We start from the raw sequence: 23,809 nt of genomic DNA, 5'->3' as shown, positions 1-23,809 counted from the left end.
CTTGAACTGTTACTTGATTTATGTATAAGGAGTGGTTCCCTACATTATTACTTACAGGAAGTTTGCAGGCCAAGAAGTGTCACATACAAGAAGTTCCAACACAAACATCCAAAGCACGTGTCCCGAAAACCAACATATCAGATAATTGAATTGTCTTTTACGTCTTGTGCTTGAACGGACGAATTCACACAAGATAATGTAAAAAACGTCTGTCTTGGCAAGTATCCTAGTAAACAAAGTTGGTTATATCTCATATTCAAATGGGGTACGTGCGTTCGGTCTTAAAGGGGCAGCAGTCTAATAAACATGCTGCTGTGTTTTAATGTTCAAACATTGTTTAATGTTCAATCAAACAAAGGACAAATAAATTACTCACTGCTCTTGACTAAATAAAAAGATCCATCTATATTTAATTTATATACAGTAATGAATATGCAGTGTTTTTTCACATTTGATTGATTACTGTAGTTTTTGTTGTAGTATCAAAATGGAATAAATAATTGATATTTCACTTGTGTCTAAACGTTTGTACCACTGACCCAGTCCTCAGCACTGAGCCCTTCTGGAGCAGCTCTAAATATGTGCTGTACTGTTAAATGAAAGAAAAAATATGATAGAGCAATATGAACAGTGAAAGTAACAGAAGTTCATACAAAGCATTTTAGCAGGCTTTATTAAGCATGAAAATAACTTAGCCAACTAAGTTAACTTAGCCAAATAATACGAATTTATTCTTTTGGTTTCTCTACCAATACATTTAAAAATGACAAATGCAGTGAAAATACAGGTATCGATTACGGTATCGGTATGGGCGAGTACCAAAAATGACAGTATCAGTATCGGACTCGTTCTGGAAAAAGTGGTATCGGTGCATCCTTGATATAATCAGGACATGGAGGTACAAACTTAGCTGCCGACCCCTGGTCTAAAGAAAGAAGTGTTAGAGTGTTAGAATGATGTCTGTGATGTTATGAATGGTATAATTTTATGTATCTCACACTCTCTTTCCATGCACCTTTTCCTGTCTCTGTATTTCTCCTAATCACTTTCTCTCTCTCATGCTCCAAGCTTCTATTGGATTGAAATGCAATTCATTCTTTTTGCTCATTGAAAAACACTTTCATAGGCCACATCTTGCTACCCTGGAAATTCAGAGTTCTCGCAAGAGCACAGTTTGAATTTGCTCAGCGAGTCACTCCGGCATTGAGTAATGATGCTCATTAACTATGCCCTTGTAGCCGAGCTGCACCAATCACATCGGTGTATCTGATGTAGGCGGGCCAGAGGCGAGCTAAACAGATGACGACAGCACTAATGACAGCACAATCATGACAGTGATTGGTCGTAGTGTTATCCAATTGCGTGCAGTGAGATTTGGGCGATTTTCATTACTCAATGCCAGACCCTTAATCTTTCAGATTTGGGTCTGGATTTCCAGGCTGACAACATGCACAGCTATTTTGTAGAAAATGTAGAGATAGAGTCAGAGAGTATGGAAGAGAGAGAGAGAAAGTTTGCTCATAAAGTCACTAAAGTTAGATGTTTGTGAACAGCGATACCTACTGTACGTGATCCTGTTGATGGACTATTCAGTACTATTCAACTTATTAAGAGCTGATCTAAAGAAAAATTGAGTATCATGTGTCATGGTGGATACAGTGAAAGGATGTTTGTGTAGTCAGTATTGATTGTGCGAATGCATTCAGCAGCATGTAGAGAACACTGATGGCTCAGAGACCATATTAACTCTGAGCACTGACTTATGGCAGACAGGAGAGAGCCTGTTGCCACGGAGACCGCTCTCTCTCTCTCTCTGTCTCTCTATTGCTCTTTTAGATTGTAATGGCTGCAGTCTTTCTTTCTCTCTTCAGTCCATCCAGGATTTCACGATTTTTGTGTGTGATTTTTGCGATCAAAATGACAGATTTTTTGGTGGTAATTTCCAGAAATTTGTGAAAAAATTTGCGATTTTTATATTTTATAATTAGGACATCACATTTACCATAATAGTATGTCAGATGCACAATAGTCATACAAGACACAAATCACAAACAAAATGCATAAAGCTTGTTTATTTTGGTCTAATCAAATTCTCATCAAATTAACTTTTAAAACAACCTATGGGCAATTTTTCTACCTGACCTATGTAATATTAACAGCAGGTGTAGTAATTTATACTGTAGAACTTTGTGTAAATCCTGAGTTGAGGGGTCCTGAGCTGCAGTAGGCAACCAGTTACTTATAGTGCAGCGTTTTGCATGGCGTCCCCACTGCGTAGGCTATAGCTACGCAATACGAAGTGACCGTTCGAAAGGGAACTACTCGGTTACTACTGTATCGTAACCTCAGTTCCCTGAGAGTAAAATGCATTTTACATTATAGGCTGCAAAATGCGTTTTACATTATAGGCTTCAGTAAATCGAGGAAAAGGAGTTTCCCCTTTTCCCGCAACATCTGTATCCACATAAAAATGCATTGAAACTGTAATTAAACTAGAGATATTTCAATTGGGTGATTATAATTGAATGTTTTGTGAGGTCTTTTTCATTATTGTGATATTTTGCGGTTAAATTAGGAATTATGCAGGATCGCAAAAAATTGCGACATTTTGTTGATTTTGCGTTGTATTCAGCGATCGCGGAATAGCGAAAAACTGGCGTAAATTGGCAACTCTCTGGCATTGTACCTTTTTTTAAATATTAAATCATGTAACTATGCATGCAGAGTGTGCAGACAAAATATATTTACATAAAACATAAATACAGCCTATTTTAAAATTTTCCTCTGTGTATTTGTTTTATCACTAGTTTATTCTTCTCTATTTTCCATCTTAAATAACCTAAACATACTGTCCATTTTATAGAACACCAATACCAGAACATATGTTGCTTTTACTGTTCAAAGCCAACATATTGACACTAGCATCATGCTACTGGAACTCAGCAAAGTCTGAGTTTAATTTAATTAACACAAACTGAGGGATAGAAAAGCACATAAGAGAGAGAGATTTCCCCAGAGGTCTTTCCTCCAGATGCCTGTTATATTTGTACTGAACTCTCTTTCTTTGTCTTAAGCAGATTTGGGCTCTTTTATTTACTGTTTTTTTAATCCCCACACACACCGGCAGAAATTGGCAGAGGCCACGTTTCAAAATCCAACATTTTTCTGTACACATGCAAATCAGTGGCTGGCTGTGAACTCACAACCACCAGGGGTCCTGAGAACATCTTGTAAACTTGAAGTTAAATAGCTGCTCTCTTTCATTTCATTGTATGACAACAGTCTTCATGCACTCTTTGGGCATGTAAGTTTGTGTGTTTGAGAAAGCATGTGCCAGCCTGCAATGTACTGCTGCAGTATACTGGCACATTTTACATCAGCAGTCTTGTACGCTGAACACACACGCACACACACACACACACACACACACACACACACACACACACACACACACACACACGCACGCACACACACACACACACACACACACACACACACACACACACACACACACACACACACACACACAAAAACACTGAACACTGAATACATGAAAAACTTTTAAATTTTGTAGTCAAGTCTTTGAAATTTCGATAGGAAGTACAGATTTTTCTAAAACTCACAAGCCATATTGGTTCAGTCTGTCAGATTTGTGAGTGAATCATTCTTTTGAGTCATTTATTTTCAAATGAGCAAGTAAATCAGGTTGACAAAGGGTAGCAAAGGGTTGAAAGTAATGGGAATGCATTGGTTCTCACTGTGACTCCATTCAAACTTTGTTTGTTTTTTGAAGTTTTTTTTTTTTTTTTTTACATTTGTAAAAAGAAATTTAAGATCATATTTTGAAAATCACCCATTTCAAAATGTAAGGTGTCATATTTTCAAGTTGAATTCTGGTCTCCTTCATAATGCATTATGATTGTTTATTTTTCTTGCATCAATTTACACTATTTTTCCTTCTTTCAAGTATGTAGCTCGTACCACTTATATTGTTAGTCAAGGTACACCATTTTTTTAATGCAATAATTTTCTACCATCACTCTGACCCTTTAATTTCATTGGCTGTTTTGCTAATGAACCAGTAAGACTTGAGCAAATTAAATACTATGGTTTTAATAGTATTATTCATTGTTATGGTTTGTATGATTAATGGCAAGTGAAAAGTTTTTAAGCACTTGTACAGATGGTACTCAACCAGAATATGTTTTTTACCGCCACGGGTACCACCGCGGTTACTGTGGGAAATGCATTTCTACTCTTGACTACTAGGTGGCGCTATAACCATAGTGCTGTTTAACTTTGCACAGTGAGCACAGCAACAGTGGGATGTTGTGTTAGTAAGTACACTAATGACCAAACATTAATAGTTGCAAGATGTCTTAAGTATGTACTATTCCTTAACCTTCCTCCTCAACTCCGTTTGAATACATGATCCTGGCCACCATTATCGCCAACTGCATTGTCCTGGCCTTGGAGCAGCACCTGCCTGGAGAGGACAAGACGCCCATGTCAAAGAGACTTGTGAGGACACACCTACTCACTTACATATACTGTTCTCCAAGTCTTCCATTTTTAACTGATTTTCTGTTTTCATTTGAAAGATGTTATACTCTAAGAGACCATAGTTATACTCTAAATGTAGCTCTCTTGTGCTTTCATATTCTTTCCTTCCTCATATTCTTTGTTCTTGACAACTTTATTCAGACTGTAGTTTCCCCCATTGAATTGCTCACAAGCTAATTATTCCCATTCAAAGAGTATTTCCCTACTGTTTTACTTTAGTGACATATTTTAGAGAAGTCCTTGTTTAAGTAGAGGCAAGTAGTGACACTCACCTCACTAAACAAAACCTAAATTAAAACCAGGTTCTTAATAATTGCTGTTCTTGGAGATTAGTTGAATAGAACATTCTGGCTATGTGTCAAAATCTGATGTGCACCCAACCTAGATGGCATTATTTTAGGCCGAGTTTGAGTTCTAGTTTTTTTATGTAGGTAGTTTCTGTTGTCTCACACCCAATCCATTTTCTTTTCTCAGGAAAAAACAGAGCCCTACTTCATAGGAATGTTTTGCTTAGAAGCTGGAATAAAAGTCATTGCTTTGGGATTTGCATTCCACAAGGGCTCGTACCTGCGGAACGGCTGGAACGTGATGGACTTCATTGTCGTTCTGAGTGGGTGAGTGACAGGTGCTACTATCTTCTGAATGATGCTGAGTTTGCTGATTTAAAACTTTCCATGTTTGCTGATTTAAAACTTTCCATGTCAGGGTCAAGCATCTTCATTTGTTTCAAATTTCATTGCATGGTTTTCATTTCAAATGTACTTGTAGATCAAGTTTTCTTCTCGTAAAATTAGTTTGAACCCTTTGATAGTTTTCCTGGATTTGCACTGTAGATGTGTAGAGTGTGTCCTTGTGGGCAACTTTCTGCATTGGCGAGATGTTGCACAACACAAGGTTGTGGATTTGCTGAAATTCAATGGACTTTCACCTCATTTTACCTCAACAAACTCTGCTTGATTGAATCATCTGAGAGTGTTAACTTTCAGACCAGGCTGAGTGAAGAAATGAACAGCACCTTGAAAACACTCCCATCGCCAAGAACAGATATTGCGTTAGTGCTGTTAAAACAGCAGTGTCAAGAAGTGCTCTCCTCAAGGGAAAGGCTGCTGAAGTTTTCATTTGCAGAGTAAACCACAATTTAGAAGCTTGGATGAAGGGCAGAGGCCATTTTGCTTTGTACCGTAATATTTATCATCTGTTTTTCAGAGAAGAGAGCTATCTAAAAGAGAAAGGATGGAGTGAGAGGGGAAAAAAAGACAGACACACACATACACAGTGCAACGTAACGATACATATGAAATATTAATCACTGTCATAGTGTTAAAGTACAAAGGGAGATGGGCTTCTTAGAGAATTTCACATGATTCCAGTTCACATTCATTATTGATGAGCCCTGGATCTTTGTCTGGTTTAAGAGAGGAAGAAAACGCGAGAAAGCCTTTAACCTCTCAACCCCTTATTTCTCATTAACTCGTTAGTTGTTTACTGACACCTGACATGCACACACAGCAATAACAACACAGACAAACACCCTTAAATATATCTGTGATGTTTAAGTCATGACAAATTTGTCATTTTAGAGACAGCACAGGAGCAGTGTTGAGGTCTCGTAATCATAAGGTTCAAAAGGGCAGATGACGTGTAATTAATTTGATGACTGAGAGATCAGTTGTCTGTGTGTTAATGTTTAATCACATTCAGACTGCAAGCTGCAATGCAATTTTTGTCCATGTTGATTAAGTTGCGCAGCTGCTGAATAGTAGTCCAGAAAACACTTATTTACAGATAGAATCATGTTAAAAGTGTTTTAACTATAAATTCTAATGTTTATATAATAATATAATGATTTATTTCTAAATGTCAATGTTGTGTTGTACAACAGGATGTGTCTATATGTGCGTGTGATCAGACTCTCTGGCATCTTGGTTAGATTTCCATGCTGGCACCACCCACATAAATTATCTGGTAATCTTTAAATTATGATGTCAGAGTTGAAATTGTGTGAATGTTGAATGTCATGTTACTACAGTTAAACTGTGTGCAAGGTGTTGCCCATTAGCTGGATGATTACTAGAGTTCAAAACATAATTTTTCTAATGGAACAAGGGTGTAAAGTCAGTAGTATTTTGCTAATGTGTGTAGAGGGGATGTAGACAGTCAGTTTTTCAAGTTTTCTCTGTTCCTTTCACTTGCACTTATCCTGTGTTCCTCCGTCTAAATGAGATGGTGAGGCAGTATTTCATCAAAGCCTTGCACCCTCATTAGGAGTTGAGTGAAGATTATAAGATCTGGTACTATCAGATGAGTCATCATCGCTCATTAGATTTTAATGAAGTCAGTTGCACAGAGAACAAGGAGAAAGAATGGAAAATGAATGATAGAGAGGGAACAGGAAAAGGATGGAAAGCTCATCAAACATGTGACATCATTGTTACTACATAATTTTTTTTATTCAAACTGGACTTGGACATACATTTTATTACTGGTAACGGCAGTTATTATATTTCATTTATTAATTTCAAGACATTATTTAGTTGTTTTTGTGGAATACTTGCAAGAGTGGCATGCCAAGTAATTGACTACAAGTAGTGCACAATGCTCTTGTCTTACTAAATGGGACTTAATGGCTACTTTCACACTGTTGGTTTTTGAGATTGACAATCGCATTTACTTACCGGTGTTAAGTCTCGAAATGTCCTGTTTACACAGCAAGCAACTTACAGTAGCCAGCAGCCATATCACCCTGTAGCCCAAGACTGGTTGCCCACTGAAGCTAAGCAGGGCTGAGCCTGGTTAGTACCTGGATGGGAGACCTCCTGAGAAAGCCAGGTTGCTGCTGGAAGAGGTATTAGTGAGGCCAGCAAGGTGCTCACCCTGTGGTCTGTGTGGGTCCTAACGAACCCCTTGGCCCCTGTCCATCATGGCCTCCTAATCATCCCCATATACTGATTGGCTTCATCACTCGTCTCCTCTCCACCAGTAAGCTGGTGTGTGGTGGGCGTTCTGGTGCAATATGGCTGCCGTCGCATAATCCAGGTGGATACTGCACATTGGTGGTGGTTGAAGAGATTCCCTCCTACCATATGTAAAGCGCTTTGAGTACCCAGAAAAGCGCTATATAAATGTAACAAATTATTATTATTTATTATTATTACAGTAGCATCTTGAATACTGTCTGTATGAGCATGCAATGGAAGTCAAACCCATATTCACTGACCAGTAACCTTAGTGACAGTGACCAAAGTGGCTTTTCCGAGAATCCGGTTGAGAGCCCTGAAGATGTACAGATGTGAATTTGTTTATAGAATGTGGTTGTCACTCCTGTAAATAACTGAACTGTGTGTGAACTGTAGTGGATTTTTCCCCTAAACCCTGACTATCTAGCGTCTTCAAATCGACACTTAATAAATAAAATCTGATACCGAGCGTCTACAAATCGACACTTAATAACCTTTATACTCTAGCTCTTTGTGTCTTCTGTCGACAACTGGCCGAGTCTCTTACCCTAACTTACTTGCTTCCCTAAACTGACCTGCTGCGCTGCAGAAATTAACAGACAGACATCAGCAAATGTCCTCTTAATTAATTCGCTTCAATAACGGCCGGGAGAGTCTTCGAGCAGTTCTCAGAGAAATTCTCCCAAGAAGAATCAAGGCCGGAGGATCTCAGACAAATTCCATTGAGACAATCCCCCAGTGCACAAGAATACAACAGTTTTTATTGTATAGAGGTATGGCATAAATGTCATGCTGCATTACATAATTTCCCCACTATTTGATTGGTTCTTCATATGCAAACCCCTGTTTAGCACTAGGTAAAGCAAACTTTGTTTTAATGATTGACTTCATTTGTTAATCACAAGATTCTAACAGACTGTCTAGTTTCATTTCCCAAACGTTGTTATTTTTACACACACACGCACACACTCAAAGACACAAGTTTTCCATTGGTTTCGTATAGTACATCCTGTTCCATTGTTAGATGTTAAATAAGGTTAGATGTTAGAAACATGGTTAGTTTAATATACAGTTTAAAATTTCTACGACAGAACGTAAGCATGTTAAGGACTTAAATACAGGACTGACAGCCGTATTCTGTTGCTGTGTGAACGTGGCCATTTTATCCATCAGGGGCTGTATTACAGAAACATCTTAACTTAGAGGGCCCTATTTTAACGATCTGAAACGCAAGTGTCAAAGCGCAAGTAACTTTGTGGGCGGGTCTTGGCTTTGTTGCTATTTTCCCGGCGGGATAAATTACTCTTGCGCCTGGCGCAAATCTAAAAGGGGTTGGTCTGAAGTAGCATTTTAAATTAATAAATAATAATGAATAAAAATATTGTTTTTTTGTTTTTCTCTGATTTTGAAAACTCTTCGCGATCGACTTAAAATGCTTCCAAGATCGACTTGTCGATCGCGATCGACGGGTTGGTGACTCCTGCCTTAGACACACGGTTTCATTTACCACACACACACACACACACTGAAGCACCTGTGACGCTTGCAGTGTTTTCAGCTTCTGCCGCTTCACTGAATGAGGACATATGCACGTGAACTTCATCTCCAGAGCCGCTCTGAGAGTCACTTCATCAGCATTTTGCCATTTCATTTGAGAAATATTATCGTCATATCATAAACACACAGAAACTCAAAGGTCTTCACGGCAACCTGTCAAAACAAAAGTTCGGTTTAACTTGAAATTGTGACAGAAATATATTACTGTTGTACAGTAGAATTTAGCTACATCTCAATGTAATAAAACAAAAATAATAAACTTTTACTAAAGCTTTATTTTTGAAAATAAAAGTTTAATTTCATACGATTAAGAGACATTCATTCATTCATTCATTCATTCTTTTTATTTATAAAGCACTTTTAAACACAACCCCATGTTGACCAAAGTGCTGTACATAAAGTTAAAATAATGTAAACAAAATAAACAAGATTTATTTGATAAAAAAAAAAAAGTTTTAATGTTTTATGCCTTCATTTGATTGGCAGAAAAATAAAAATCCACAACAAATGATTTCTGAAAAAAACTTTTCTTAGAAATGAATTTTTATTTCATTATAATTTTATTAAAAAAATTCATAAAAACTTTATTTGATTTTTCTCTTGTCTTAGTTGTCAGTTTTGTGTACTTTTTTATCTTGTTGTCTTGGCCTGTTGAGTCTTGTCTCCATCATTGTTCTCATATTATGCCCCCCCCCCCCCCCCCCCCCCCCGACTTAATAAATAATAATTTCACTTAAGAAATAAAAACATTTTAAATCATAAGTCATGAATTAAGATAAGAAGTTTTTGCAATAAAGCTTCATGAACAGATTGGTTTATGAAAAGTTAGCATTAGGTGAAAAGGAAAGCATTTCAGTTTGATTGATTACAAAGGCAAACTCTGTTTTCTTTGAAATAACATGCACTGCTAAGTCATGCATCGTGAGACCAGGAACATGCCTCAAAGTAAATAGGTTTGCATATTGGCTGGTTCATACTAAAGCTTTGTTGACACGAAATTCATGTGTCATTTCCAGTGTCGCTGCATTCACAGTTATCAGTTCACGTGGGTGTGTTTTTGTGCTAGTTATCATTCCTCTGCTCTTGACTGTGTCTTAGCAGCGTTGTGCACAGGAAGTACAGATTAGCGCAGTATGGTGGCATCGTGCAGAAGTCTGATTGTATAGTCACTGTGAGTAGGTGGATAAATGGGTTGCCAGTCCTTCCTTAAAGCCTATTATCGGCTGGCTTAGGACTCCAGTCATTTAAATGCAAATGGTGTCTTTGCAATCTTGGGCCTCCAAGTAAACATTCAGCACCCAGAATCTTGGGGAATGAGAGGACCTCATCCCTAATGACATTAATAAGCACTGGTGTCTACTAGTCACCCGCCCCCTCTTTAAGCTGTGGGCATGTGGCATGGTGTACTCCCCTCGCACTCTGTCTGTGCCTCTGCGGCTCTGCCAAACACATAGAGCTCTCTCAGAGACCCTGATAAGCATCCTTCAGATCCACCAACATCACTCTGCACTGCCAATTTTAAGAAAACATGCATGCGCGACAGTAAACATGATTTTCTTTGGATGGTGAAAATGGTAGAATTCCTCTGGTACATTACTTGAGACCTTAGAAGTGACAGCAAAGATCAGTATAGAATATACTCTTTTTTTTAAACATTAAAACATATTTAACCCTTAAAGACCCAAGTATTGATATTGGTTGTATTGTTTTCCCACCTCTTAAACATATTTTTTGGAATTGTGAGATTTTTTAGAAGTGTTGCAAAATGTATCTCTATAAACGTCTTTCCAGTAAGCTAGAAGACTAAAACTTTCAGTAAGTACTGTATGTTTGTGTTAGACCAGTTAATTTCTACTCGTTTGGAGTAGTTTACAGTAATTCACAGTAACATATAATAACATACAAATTACAATAACATTACAATTCCTTGTTCACCATGACCTGACTATGGAAACATTAAGAAAAATTATATGGATTTGGACTAAGATTGTGAAAAATACAGGGTTAAAAACTTTGACTGTACTAGGCAGTTACCAATGTTGTGTACATTTGGCTTGTTGTTGGAAGATTCAAATTGTAAATAATTTCCTGCCAAACAATTTTAAATGGAAGCCCCTGTTATATATCATTTTAACTCAAAGGGTCAAAGTTTGGCTGGTTAGCATAGCCCGATTAGCCCCTGCTGGCTGGATACTGTAACTACAGCATCTGGTTCTAAAAAGTATCTTACTCTATTGACTGCTATTCAAAATTCACTTTGTATTTTGAATTGCAGAATCTGCTAAATGTTATAAATAAATGTAGATTGTTCTGTTGTTTAAAGATATTTTTTGTTTAGTTATGCATTACAGAAGCTACATAACATTTGCATGTTTCCCAGAATACAAAATAATATAAAGATACATAAAAAAAATTAAGAATCAAGCATTTGTAAACTTTTGAACGGTTTAATTTGTGGAAATTCAATGAAACTGATTATTCAGGTCAGTACTAAATAAGAAACAAAATGCAATTCTTAAAATCCCTCTTTTGGCTAGCATGCCATGCTTTTCTGGATTCCATCAACATTTCCACCATCGTTGTTCCATTGACCCCATGTTCAATATGCACATCCATCTGTTATAATTAAATTAGAATGGCAGAATCAGTGTCGGAAAAACACACTAAGCTCCAATTAATGCTAGGTTATCATGCATGGTGACAGGTAGCAAATATAAACACACATCCTAATGAGATTGTGTGCCTGGCCTGCTTCACATAAACCCAGCGGTAGCCTAATTATCATAAACAGCTGTTGATTAATTGATTGGTCAGTTTTAATCTGTGCTCCCCATCTCCCCACGGTTGTTTGCTCTAAAGAAACCATGCCGTGAGCCTGCAATAATTTCTACTCTTGGCAAACAGGCAGAAGCATATAGGCTCCTGACAGGAGTTATAAGTTCGTCTGCCGGGAGCACGTCGCACCGCGGAGGTGTCCGCGCTCTGACAGGACAGACAGCTGTCATCTGTGCATGGCCCCCATTGTTCTAGCAGGGCTTTACACCCACGCTATTTTTAAGAAGCGCTAGGCTCCAAGGGACAATGCTGTAATGGAGAGAGCTGGGTGACGAGAGAGCAGGAAAAAAGAGCCTGCCTTAGTTTTACCTCAGCTCACCTGTCACAGGCTTGCTAGAGGAAACCCAGCTGATATATACATAATGAGGAGCATACAGAAGACAACATCAGCTGGACTATAGATAACACTAGTTTGCACATGGGGAGAAATATGGGATGCATCCCTTTTGCCATATTTCTATTACACACTAAAAGTATGTACTTCACTGTTGATAGGAAGGTACATACTTTAAAAAATGTAGTGAAAGTTAAAATGTTAATATATATAAAAAAATCTGTATATTTAATGCATGTTAAATTAAGCAAGCTTATCAGTTATTGATAAGAATGTTTGAGGAATATCTATTGACGTTATGTAGCCCCGCCCCTTTTCAGCGCTGCGCTCTTTGTGTTCTGTCTTCCGGTTTGTATTTTCACAGCATTAAGTTGAGATCGTTCTGATTTATGAATGAAAGGCTCGTTTTAAAATCTTCCCGCTCTACTGACATTTGTTACGACATCCGCTTCAAACATTACAATGCTCATGATAACTTTCATTAACTATCAAATAAGTAAATCCACTTCACTAGCTAATTACTCTTGCCATAGAAATATACAGAGCCACCACAAAAACACAAGTTTAAACACAAAATTGTAAAGATGGCTGTGCGCTTGTTTCTCTGGCGCATAAGGTCTATACTGGGCTGCCTTGCAATCTGGGGGCCTGTATCATGCTATTTTCAAAGTATTAGGATTTAGGACGCACTAATCCATTTCTTGCATTTACCATGTATGACCATGTATGAGAACAAGCATTTATGCTGGTGTACATGCACATGAGCCTGTGTGCTTCATGTGCACACATTGTGTGTGTTAATTATAGCGCCTGTCTGCTAGCTGCTCCTTTACTGAGCCACGTGTCTAGCACAATACAGCTTCTTCTGGATAATGCATTCACATACTCTATCATTACCTCAGCTGCTGATGTAAGAACAGCAGGCTTGAGTCTTGACTATGTGATGCAGATGCTCAGTGAGCAGGAACAGTGTCATGTCACCCTGAACTTGTGCTTGTAAAGAGCTGTCAAGAAGCTGTTGTTTCTGTAGAACCATCCATTTCTATTTTCTATGTTATCGAACACTTTTGTAGCATTTTAATTTTTTAGAATCCACTTATAATATCAGTCAAGGTTTTTTTGTGCAGCAAAAAAAAGTGTGTGTGTGAACATTTAATTGATTCATATTTTTATTTTTTGTTTTATAACCATATTCCACCAGAACACTGTATTTCACATTGTCTTCTACAGGATGGGTCAATTTAAAAAAAAAATGGCTCTGGGCAGTCATATGTTAATGTGCCCATGGTTCTAATACAAATGTGACAATTTATGACCCATTTTTTGCACTTAGTTTCTGTAAATGCTATGGGTGGACTTAAAGCGTTGAGTGAACATTAGAGAATGACTTAGCCTAGTAGAGTGTTGAGTGAACATTAGAGTATGTCTGCACTGTGCAACACATTTTATTAAGTTAAAAAGAGCAAGAAAAGTCTGATTTGCCATGAAATTAAAATATGTGGAAATATACTGCACTTGTATATTTTGAAACAATCTTAAAACAATCTAAATTGACTGATTGCAATCAGAGAGTGACCAATCTAATATCTATCATACAGCAGCCTTTTCTAATGAGGCTCTTTGCCTGATATAGTGCGTTACTGTAAATGTGCATTACAACGTCTAGCTTCGTAAAATTCTCTCCACTGCCTGTTTTGTCTCAGTAATTTGTCCGCAACTGGTGTATATATGGTTGATCTTTAAGGACTGCAGGCACACAGCTGTCATTCAAATGCTGGACCAATCAGCTGTCAGCTTGATTGATGTATGTAGACAAGGTGGAGGAGAGCTCACCTCCTGCGGCTTTCTTTTGATGTATTTTAATGTTCCATATGGCGCTCCAGGATTCTATATGCTGATATACTCTACTTCATGATTGGATTAGAATTAATACTGTACAATTAAACTCCTTAAACTCAAATATTTTTTTCACAACAACACACAGTAATTTTCAGTTGTGAAACTTAAATGGTCGTACTCTACAGCCCTGAATTACACTGTGACACAAAACAATCTGCACTATAATGTGATGCTCAATTTAAAAAAAAAAGATATGCTAATTTGAGCAGGCCACTGTAATCTGTATATAATATGAATAATATTTATATAGAGTCGATAAATACCTGCTTTAGGTAGCGATGAGCTGTGAAAACAGGGATAAGGTCAGAGATTTGTTGTTGGGAACCTTCATATACAGTGTTTATTAAGTGGGCTACTATTAAATAAGGTATAAGCTTGTGTAAAAAGATCAAATTTAATGGAATGGATTCTGCAGTATTTTTCCAACAAAAAATGTACATGCAAAGTTAGTACTGCACCTGTTTTATTGAATAAATATCAGAAAAACAAATCACTTGTAAAGCCTTTTTATGAATCAATAGGAAAGTGAAGATGTTGGACACCTTTTTATTTCATAAAAAAAAAAAAGAATGAATGGTGTTGATTTGATTTTCACTTGCTCGTATTTTCAAAGCAAAAGCTAACTTGACAGTTTGACATCTCTTCATGATCAGTTTGCTGAATGATGATCATATGGTCAAGTGTTTGGAGAGCACACTGGTGGAGTGTGTGCTTCAGAGAGATGCAGTTAAAGTTGGTCGGTGATATTCAGGGGCGGACTGGCCATCTGGCAGACAGGGCATTTTCCCGCTGATGTGCTTTTTGGGCCGATACATCTCTTTATTTTTTTGTCTGAATGGCCCTTAAAACTCATACATCGGCGGCCCATTCTTTTTGTTTGGTTTTTTTTTGCTTCATTGACGGCGCTGGGATCTTTGTGCATTGATGCATTGGTAAAAAAAAGTCAGTGTAGGATTTTTTTTTTTTTTGACAGACCAGCCCATGAAACATAGATCAGCGACCAATTGGTTCTTTTCTTAATTGACACTGGACTGGCTCAATCACATCTTTAAACACCTCCCCCTTTGGGCTCTGAGCGAGCGTTCAGTGTCAGTGTGCATCTGTCAAAATAGTGAGAGATGAAGAAGCGCAAGGGAGGCGCAGAGAAATCTGTGTCTGATACATTGTCTTATTGAAATTGAGAACATTATTTTGTTAACCACAATTAATCAACATTAACACTGAGTCAGCTTGCAGTATTCTTGTTTTGTTCATTATTTATTATTGGCTGTAGGTTGAATAGTATAGAGACATCCACACGACTTTATTTTATTTATTTAACAACTTTTTGTCCATTTCATATATGGTATTGTTATGCCAATGCAGCTTATAGCTTGTTTTAGGATTCATCTCTGTGGAGTATACAGTTTAATAGTATTAATAAATGTCAATTTTTGGAAGTATTTAATATGTTAACTCTCACTCATACCTGCTTACTTGTTACATTTAGTGGTTTTAAGGAGTAGGAGTTTGTATACATATTCAAGGGCGCGCAAAGATGGGTGGTATTTATGATCATATGTAGTGGGCCAGTCTGGGCCAAAATGCCAGGGCCGTTTTGTTTTGTTTTGTTTTGTTTACCCAGTCCAGCCCTGGTGATATTTTAAATAGGCTTGTTTCAGCAGTGTTGGCTGGTTTAACAGCTGTAAAACTACAACTCCAGGATGAAATAGATTTTTATAGATTTTTATTAGAATTTTTTTTTTTTTTTTTTATATATGTAGCCGAGTTTGTCATCATAGTGGTTCACATTTGCTAATTTGGCTTGGTTACTTTCATACCAGGCATTTCATAGAAATGGAACATAAATGTTGCCAAGGTGTCTTGATGAGTTAGACAGCATATGACAGTGATAGTGATCATATAATATGAAGTGAAGAAATAACTTTAAAATACACAGTAGTGCCCTACTGTAGTTCTGCACTATAGTTTAGTGAGCTGTCAGCCTCACACTCTCTTTTTCTTTCTTCCTTTCTCTTTTTCTTATGCTCACTATCCTACACTTTAGCAATAAAACAGAAAAGAGCAGGCCATAACAGTAAGTCTCTAAAAACTAAGAAATACACCATTGCGTGAATTTATCCTTTGGGAGTGTTAGAAGTGCTGTTTTCAGTAATATAAGCATTTGTTGAGACCAGTGGGTGGTCTCTTCTGACTTAACCAGAACCTCCGGTTTTATTCTAGCTGAAACGGCTCCCATCTGTCCAACATAGATAGTAAAAAGATTACATGATCTTAAGGGGATCGGAATCGGTTCATTTGGACAGTTACTGTAACTGACATTGAATCAGATAAAAAAACAAAGTAATCACTCAAACCAGGGCCGGATAGGCATAGGGAGTGGTTGGCTAAGCCCACCAAAACATCTGCCTTGCCCACCCAATCAAAATTTAGGCACAGATATTTGTGCATTTATTATAAACAATCTGATGCAAGCTGTGTGTTGAGAAGTTTGATGAAGGGCTGTAGAATGCCCCAATCCATCAAAAAATAACAACAGAATTTTTTTTTCTTTTATTAGCTGAAAGTCTGTTTAATGGAAAAGCAGAGGCTGACGATCACACAAGTGAAACTGGCAGAAATATGTGCGTGCTATTAAGGTGCGAATAACGGGGAGTTTAAAAAATATCATAAATATCTTCATATTTAATTGTAAACATGAATATGCATTTTTATAGCCCTGACTGATTTTGAAGTGTCATTTGGCTGCTACTGAAATGGGCCATACCAGGAGCACTTGAAATGCGCTAGAAAACCTAGCTAATTTAAGAACGTGCATTTCACTAGTTCACACTTACAAATAAGTCAGATAGAATAAATGCGTATTTGGCGTGCTGTCCGAGGAGAGGGCTCCGGGCTCGGTATTCGGCCCGAACCCAGAGTACTCCCCCCGTATTCCTGGCTGTGAAAGAACAAGCCAAGGGTGAGGAGTCGGGGTGGTGGAGGGATGCTGAAACTGTCAAGGAAGTTAGGTGAGTTGACAGAGTGAATATATATATGCTTCCTCTCATGCTGATAGGGTAGACATGGTAATTGTTTGATGAGATGATTGATAGATTGGTTGATTGATTGATTGATTATTTGAACGTGCTCCTCCCGAACTTTGTTTATAAAACATCATTTCACTAGTTCACACTTACAAATAAGTCAGATAGAATAAATGCGTATTTGGCGTGCTGTCCGAGGAGAGGGCTCCGGGCTCGGTATTCGGCCCGAACCCAGAGTACTCCCCCCAAAAGCTGCAAATAAATGCCGGACAGCCACCATTATGTTGGTGACCCCCCCAAAAACTTGCAGAGTGCAAAGCTAACATGGCGTCAGATGGGTGTGCCTCTAAGGTGGTAGGCTGGGGATGGTCATATGTGATGTACTTCTGCGGAAGCGGAGGAGAATGGAATAACCACTGCAGTGAAAGCAAGTTGATGGAGAACTAGCTCTAGAATTGACACTGCTGCGGCAGTGGATCAAACTTACTTGGCTTGCTATCCAACTAGCTGATAGCAAAAGGACGGAAGAGTAGACACTGCTGCGGGGAACGGAGCTCCTGCAGTAGAGGAGGAGATGCTGCTGCTGCAGCAGTAGACCAAACTTGCTTTCAAAAGGTTTAAAATATCCAAATTATTTGGACATAGGACTAAGCTCCTGCGGGAGCAGAGTAGATGACACTGCTGCGGCAGTGGACAAGTTTGGACGGAGTAATGGAGCTCCTGCGGGAGCGGAGTAGATGACACTGCTGCGGCAGTGTACCAAACTTGCTTTCAACTTGCTTTTAAATATCCAAAACAATTTTGGACATAGAACTGAGCTTCTGCGGGAGTGGAGTAGATGACACTGCTGCGGCAGTGTACCAAACTTGCTTTCAACTTGCTTTTAAATATCCAAAACAATTTTGGACATAGAACTGAGCTTCTGCGGGAGTGGAGTAGATGACACTGCTGCGGCAGTGGAGCAAGTTTGGACAGAGTAATGGAGCTCCTGCGGGAGCGGAGTAGATGACACTGCTGCGGCAGTGGACCAAACTTGCTTTCAACTTGCTTTTAAATATCCAAAACAATTTTGGACATAGAACTGAGATTCTGCGGGAGCGGAGTAGATGACACTGCTGCGGCAGTGGAGCAAGTTTGGACAGAGTAATGGAGCTCCTGCGGGAGCAGAGTAGATGACACTGCTGCGGCAGTGGAGCAAGTTTGGACGGAGTAACAGAGCTCCTACGGGAGCGGAGTAGATGACACTGCTGCGGCAGTGGACCAAACTTGCTTTCAACTTGCTTTTAAATATCCAAAACAATTTTGGACATAGAACTGAGATTCTGCGTGAGCGGAGTAGATGACACTGCTGCGGCAGTGGAGCAAGTTTGGACGGAGTAACAGAGCTCCTGCGGGAGCGGAGTAGATGACACTGCTGCGGCAGTGGACCAAACTTGCTTTTCAGCTTGCTTTAAATATCCGAAACAATTTGGACATATAACTGAGCTCCTGCAGGAGTGGAGTACATGACACTTTGGCAATGGAACAAGTTTGGACGGAGTAACAGAGCTCCTGTGGGAGCGGAGTAGATGACACTGCTGTGGCAGTGGACCAAAATTTGCTTTTCAACTTGCTTTTAAATATCCAAAACAATTTTGGACATAGAACTGAGCTCCTGCGGGAGCGGAGTAGATGACACTGCTGTGGCAGTGGACCAAACTTGCTTTCAATTTGTTTTTAAATATCCAAACTATTTTGGACAGAGTAACGGAGCTCCTGCGGGAGCAGAGTAGATGACACTGCTGCGGCAGTTGAGCAAGTTTGGACGGAGCTCCTGAGGGAGCGGAGTAGCTGACACTGCTGTGGCAGTGGACAAGTTTAGATGGAGTAACGGAGCTCCTGCTGGAGTGAAGTAGATGATGCTGTGGAAGTGGAACAAGTTTAGACGGAGTGACGGTACTTCTGCGGTAGTGGAGTGGATTAGCTGTAGTAGAAGAACTTGATTGACTTGCTTTTAACTGACTGGAGAGCCATTTGGGTCAAGAAAGGGCTCCTGTTAGATGAAGAGGTGGTGCTGCTGTGGTGTTGGAAAAAACTTGCTTTCAAACTGTGATCTGAGGGGTGAGTGGGGTGGAGATCTGAGCTCCGGCTGGAGTGGAAATAGCATTGCTGTGACAGAAAAGCGAGGAAGGGTGGGGAACGTGGCTCCTGCAGGAGTGGTTGTCTGTAGGGTTGGATGTAAGAAGAGTTGGCAAAATAATTAGCTGATAAGGGTTCGTTGGGCTTCTTTGATATGGAAGCGGTTTGAGCGGATCTAACTCTTGAAAGCTTCCGATGACCATCGGCCAAGTGATTGGATCTGCTGCTGAGAGAGGCCCTTTTAAGCAGCTGTGGTTGCTGCTCCTATGCGGAACGAATGGCTGAAGAAGTGTTCTGCTGGGATGCCTGAATGAGGGTGAGGATGAGGGTGGGGAGAGCATTCCACCAGCATGGAACTGTGAATGAGAATGTTCTGGAAAGTGATTTTGTGTCTCTCTGTGATGGAACCACGAGACGTCCCTCGTTGATCGACCGTAGGCTTCTGGTAGGGATGTAGGGTTGTAGGAGTGAGTAAAAGTAGGAGGAAGCTGAGCCTGTGATAGATCTGTGAGCAAGCGTCAAAGCCTTGAACTTGATGCGAGAGGTAGCCAGTGCAGAGAGATGAACAGAGGAGTGACGTGGGCCCTTTGGGCTCGTTGAAGACAAGACGAGCTGCAGCGTTCTGAATCCTTTGTAGATGTTTAGTTGCACATGATGGAGGTCCAGCCAGAAGAGCATTGCAGTTCTTGATGCTGTTGAGATAGGATATGAATGAAGTGATGGCGAGCAGAGAAAATTGGGAAAAGGCAGGTTGTATGGGAACAGACTTATAAAGACTTATAAAGCTTCCATGCGGTTAAGTAGGATTGTAGGGTGCTGGGTGAAACGGCTTGAAGAATGGAATTAAGAGAGGCGTCAAGAAGTGGTTTCAATGGGTGGTTAATGTGGATATCAGCTCTGAAGTGAGGTACTGAGGTTGGGAATGGGTCCGTGTCTGGTGCCAGCAACCTGAATTTCTGGAAAGCAAAACGTGACCCGGGAACATGTTTTGCAGTTATGATGAACTGATCGCAGGCTGCAATCCAAATGAGACATCTTAGGAGAGGCATTACTGCAGGGGAAATTTGAGCGGCCTTGTTGATGCAATGCACGGTTGCTTTGTTGTTGCAGTGTACTATGATGCTGTTAGAGGACCATTCTTCACCCCACAGGAAAGCTGCTTCCACTAAAGGATACAACTCGAACAGCGCTGAGGATGTTAATGACTGCGGTGAGTCTAACAGCTGGGCGGGCCATGTAAACTTGAACCAACGGCCTTGGTAGAATCCCCCGAAACCGATAGAGGGAGCTGCGTCGGTGAACAGTTGGATATCCACAGGGAGAGAAATCAGATTTTTATAGAAAAAGGACAGGCCGTTCAATTATTTAAGGAAGGTTAGACAGAAACTAAGCTCCTGCGGGAGCCAATGGTCACATCACTGCTGCGGCAGTGGAGAACATTAGCTAGAGAAACTGAGCTCCTGCAGGAGCGTGAGGAGACATCACTGCTGCGGCAGTGAAGTCAATGTTAGCCAGAGAAACTGGACTCCAGTGGGAGCAGAATGGACTGCTGTGACAGTGAAGAAGGTTAACCAGAGGAACGGCAGAGACGGAGCTGCTGTGGGAGCGGAGGAGATGACACTGCTGTGGCAATGTGAGAAGCAAAATGGGATCCTACGGGAACGGTGGGGAAAGGTGGATATGGTGAGCTTGTAGGTTTAGATTTTAGAGGGCAGCCTTGCAGGATTATGCACATCTGAAAATGAAGTGGCCGAGCGAAGATAACAGTTCGCGTTTAGGACAGTTTAAAAATTCTGAGAAGGTGGATGAAACCAGAAATATCCTTTGATTTCCCCTTGTGCAGTGCAGCCTGGAAATGAACTGTATCCAAGTTAATGCCCAGAATTCAACGGATGTGGCTAGACCCATGGTTTATCCTGGGTGACTGGAATCCAAAGCTCACCAGAAACCGTGTGGGGCTGAGAGATCGATTGCTAAATTATTTTTATTTTATTTATTTTGAATGAATACATAAGCAGCCTAAATGGTTTATAACCTGATTTGATAACGCATCGATTTGATACTGTAGTTGTTATTTGATCATCAAACAGCAAAGTACAATCTGCTTTAGATCGTTTGTTCCTTTATCTGTTGCTGGTTCATTTATTTAGTCAAGTTCAAAATAGACTCACTTATGGTAAAAGACAAAGAGCTTTCATAGAATTTTGCGCCTTGAATTTATCCAATTGTGTTTTAAAATCATTAAGGACTTCAAACTTTGCCGTGGAAACACACTGCTTGTGTGTATTTTATCAAAATTTCTCTTCATTTCTATGGGTCACATGACCTGCCGATTTTGTTCGTTCTGAATCAGATTTTTATTTTTATTTTAATCTGGTGAAGCTATGGTTTTAAATTACTTTAAAATAAAAATACAGCTGTGCTATAACGAAGTTTCTAAGCGATTTTGTAGATAAATTGCAAGACAGCGTTAACGATAGGATCTTAATTATTCTGTGTGCGTGCAATCTAATGTGCGAGCTATGTTCCTACATGAGAGTTTAAGCCACAAGGAAGCAGCGCGTTAATGACGTCAAATAATTTGAACAGAAACCGTTTAAAACGTGTATTCCCCCGATCAAAATTAATATCCAGATGGCATAACTGTGCTTGATACTCGACTGAAGCGATGCGAAATTTAACCAGGGACAAAATGAGAAGGTTTTGAGCTGAGCACTCACGGAGTCGAGCCAGCGGGTCTAGAGTGTGAGCTGGCCGCCCGGGACTGAATCTGCGGCGCGGCTTACTGTGGGCCTGCTGCGGCGGCCTGGTCTTGGAGGAAGGCCCGTTTCTTCGTGTGAAGAGGGCGGCATTGCCCGAGACGCGAGCGTGGTGCTCGGCGGGCCTTATTGTCCATTTCTCTATGCAGGAATTATTAAATGGTCCGGTTTAGAGAAATTCGCGGAAGGAGATCGCGGATGTTTCGCCCGTGGTGGCGAGGACCCGTTTGTTTGGCCTGACGCCCGCGAGATAACACCAGAGGAATGCGGCAAAGATTCCTGAAGGACGAAAGATTCTTCATTGGACGGGAGAGCTCATTTCGGAAATGATAGGAAGGTAGGGCGAGGCCAAATGCTGAAACTGTCAAGGAAGTTAGGTGAGTTGACAGAGTGAATATATATATGCTTCCTCTCATGCTGATAGGGTAGACATGGTAATTGTTTGATGAGATGATTGATAGATTGGTTGATTGATTGATTGATTATTTGAACGTGCTCCTCCCGAACTTTGTTTATAAAACATAATTTATTGCATGAACGGAGCAAGAACATAATATAAGTGTATAAAATGCATATGCATAGTTCAGTTAAAACCTTGCTCTTTTTGGCTTGCTGTTAAACTGAATGTATGTGGGAAATTGTGCTTAAATAACATTGAAATAAGAATGCGCTGCCTATCTTTCGATCGACATTTACACAGAACGCGTTTTGCGGTTAAAAACCGAGAAGCAATGAGTACCGCATTTTTAGAACCCAACTTCATGCACAAGACGCGAATGCAACTGTAAAACACGTTCGGCTAGCGCGTTTACATTGAAAAACAATTGAAAAGTAGCGCAGTGGAATGGAAAAACATGTTTTTTATTACGCCATGTATTGTATGTATTTTTTTGGTAAAACTAATGAGCTCTGTGTAGGGCTGTGCCGGTAAACTTGACAACCGCACCACCGCGGTGGCTGAGTAGCACCGGCGGTGGTCCGCCAAAAAATTTTTTGTATGTGAATGCTGTTTTACTTTAATATTATGACACGAGTGAAGCACAAAGCTTTGTTTACAAAAGAAATAATAGGTTAGCAATTAAATGTTACATCGCAGCCATGGAAAAGTTTGGATTCATGACGAATGAGAGAGTTGTGCGTGAGCCCATAAATTTAAGCTTTGTCGGCTTTGAATTCTGGTTTGCGATCTGGTCACCCGATTATCAGTGAATTTAACAATATTCTAGGGGTGTAACGGTACACGTATTCGTATTGAACCGTTCGGTACGAGGCTTTCGGTTCGGTGTTCGGTACGCATTTTCAAACCGAGTGGTTCATTGGACCATTTTTCCTGCAGACCAAAATTTCATTATTTCAAATGTAGGCGGGACAACATTGTCCAACATTATGGCAAATGTAATGTAAGCGGAACGAAACTGAGCTACTCGTTATTGTGTGGATGACGGACCGTTTATCAGTTTGGACTAAAGCAGCGCGCGACACTGTTACTACACAGCGCTAAGAGATCCAGTAAAGAAATCATTTGAATTCGCCACTTAAGTAATAACATTGCTGCAAGATCTAGTGAGAAACATTCACATTTCTCCGTTATTAACGGATCAAACAGCGCGTGGAAGCCAGGAAGAAACATTGTGCCATGAATGAACTATCCAGTGTCCACAGATCTGCAACATGGATTTACTGTAGTAACACTAACTGCAACCATGGAAGGTTGGCAGGAATAGTAGGCTATAATGCTTTCAAGTAACATTACGTTGGTGT

At 39.8% G+C, this 23,809-nt stretch overlaps 1 protein-coding gene across 1 annotated transcript in view; it reads left to right on the top strand.

The window, feature by feature from the left end:
- The window catches only part of cacna1ea (calcium channel, voltage-dependent, R type, alpha 1E subunit a), a gene marked incomplete at its 5' end in the record, with an annotated part of 136,382 nt that overhangs the window by 41,263 nt on the left and 71,310 nt on the right, over positions 1-23,809 (top strand). The window contains 2 exons of the mRNA XM_084388569.1: positions 4,416-4,521; positions 5,038-5,177. Of these exons, the coding sequence (XP_084244695.1) occupies positions 4,416-4,521; positions 5,038-5,177 (246 nt within the window). The remainder of the gene's footprint in view (positions 1-4,415; positions 4,522-5,037; positions 5,178-23,809) is intronic.

The sequence above is a fragment of the Rutilus rutilus genome (assembly GCF_951802725.1).
Source record: "Rutilus rutilus genome assembly, chromosome: 19".
Taxonomy (NCBI): Eukaryota; Metazoa; Chordata; class Actinopteri; order Cypriniformes; family Leuciscidae; genus Rutilus; species Rutilus rutilus.
This window is presented reverse-complemented; position numbering and strand designations above follow the sequence as displayed.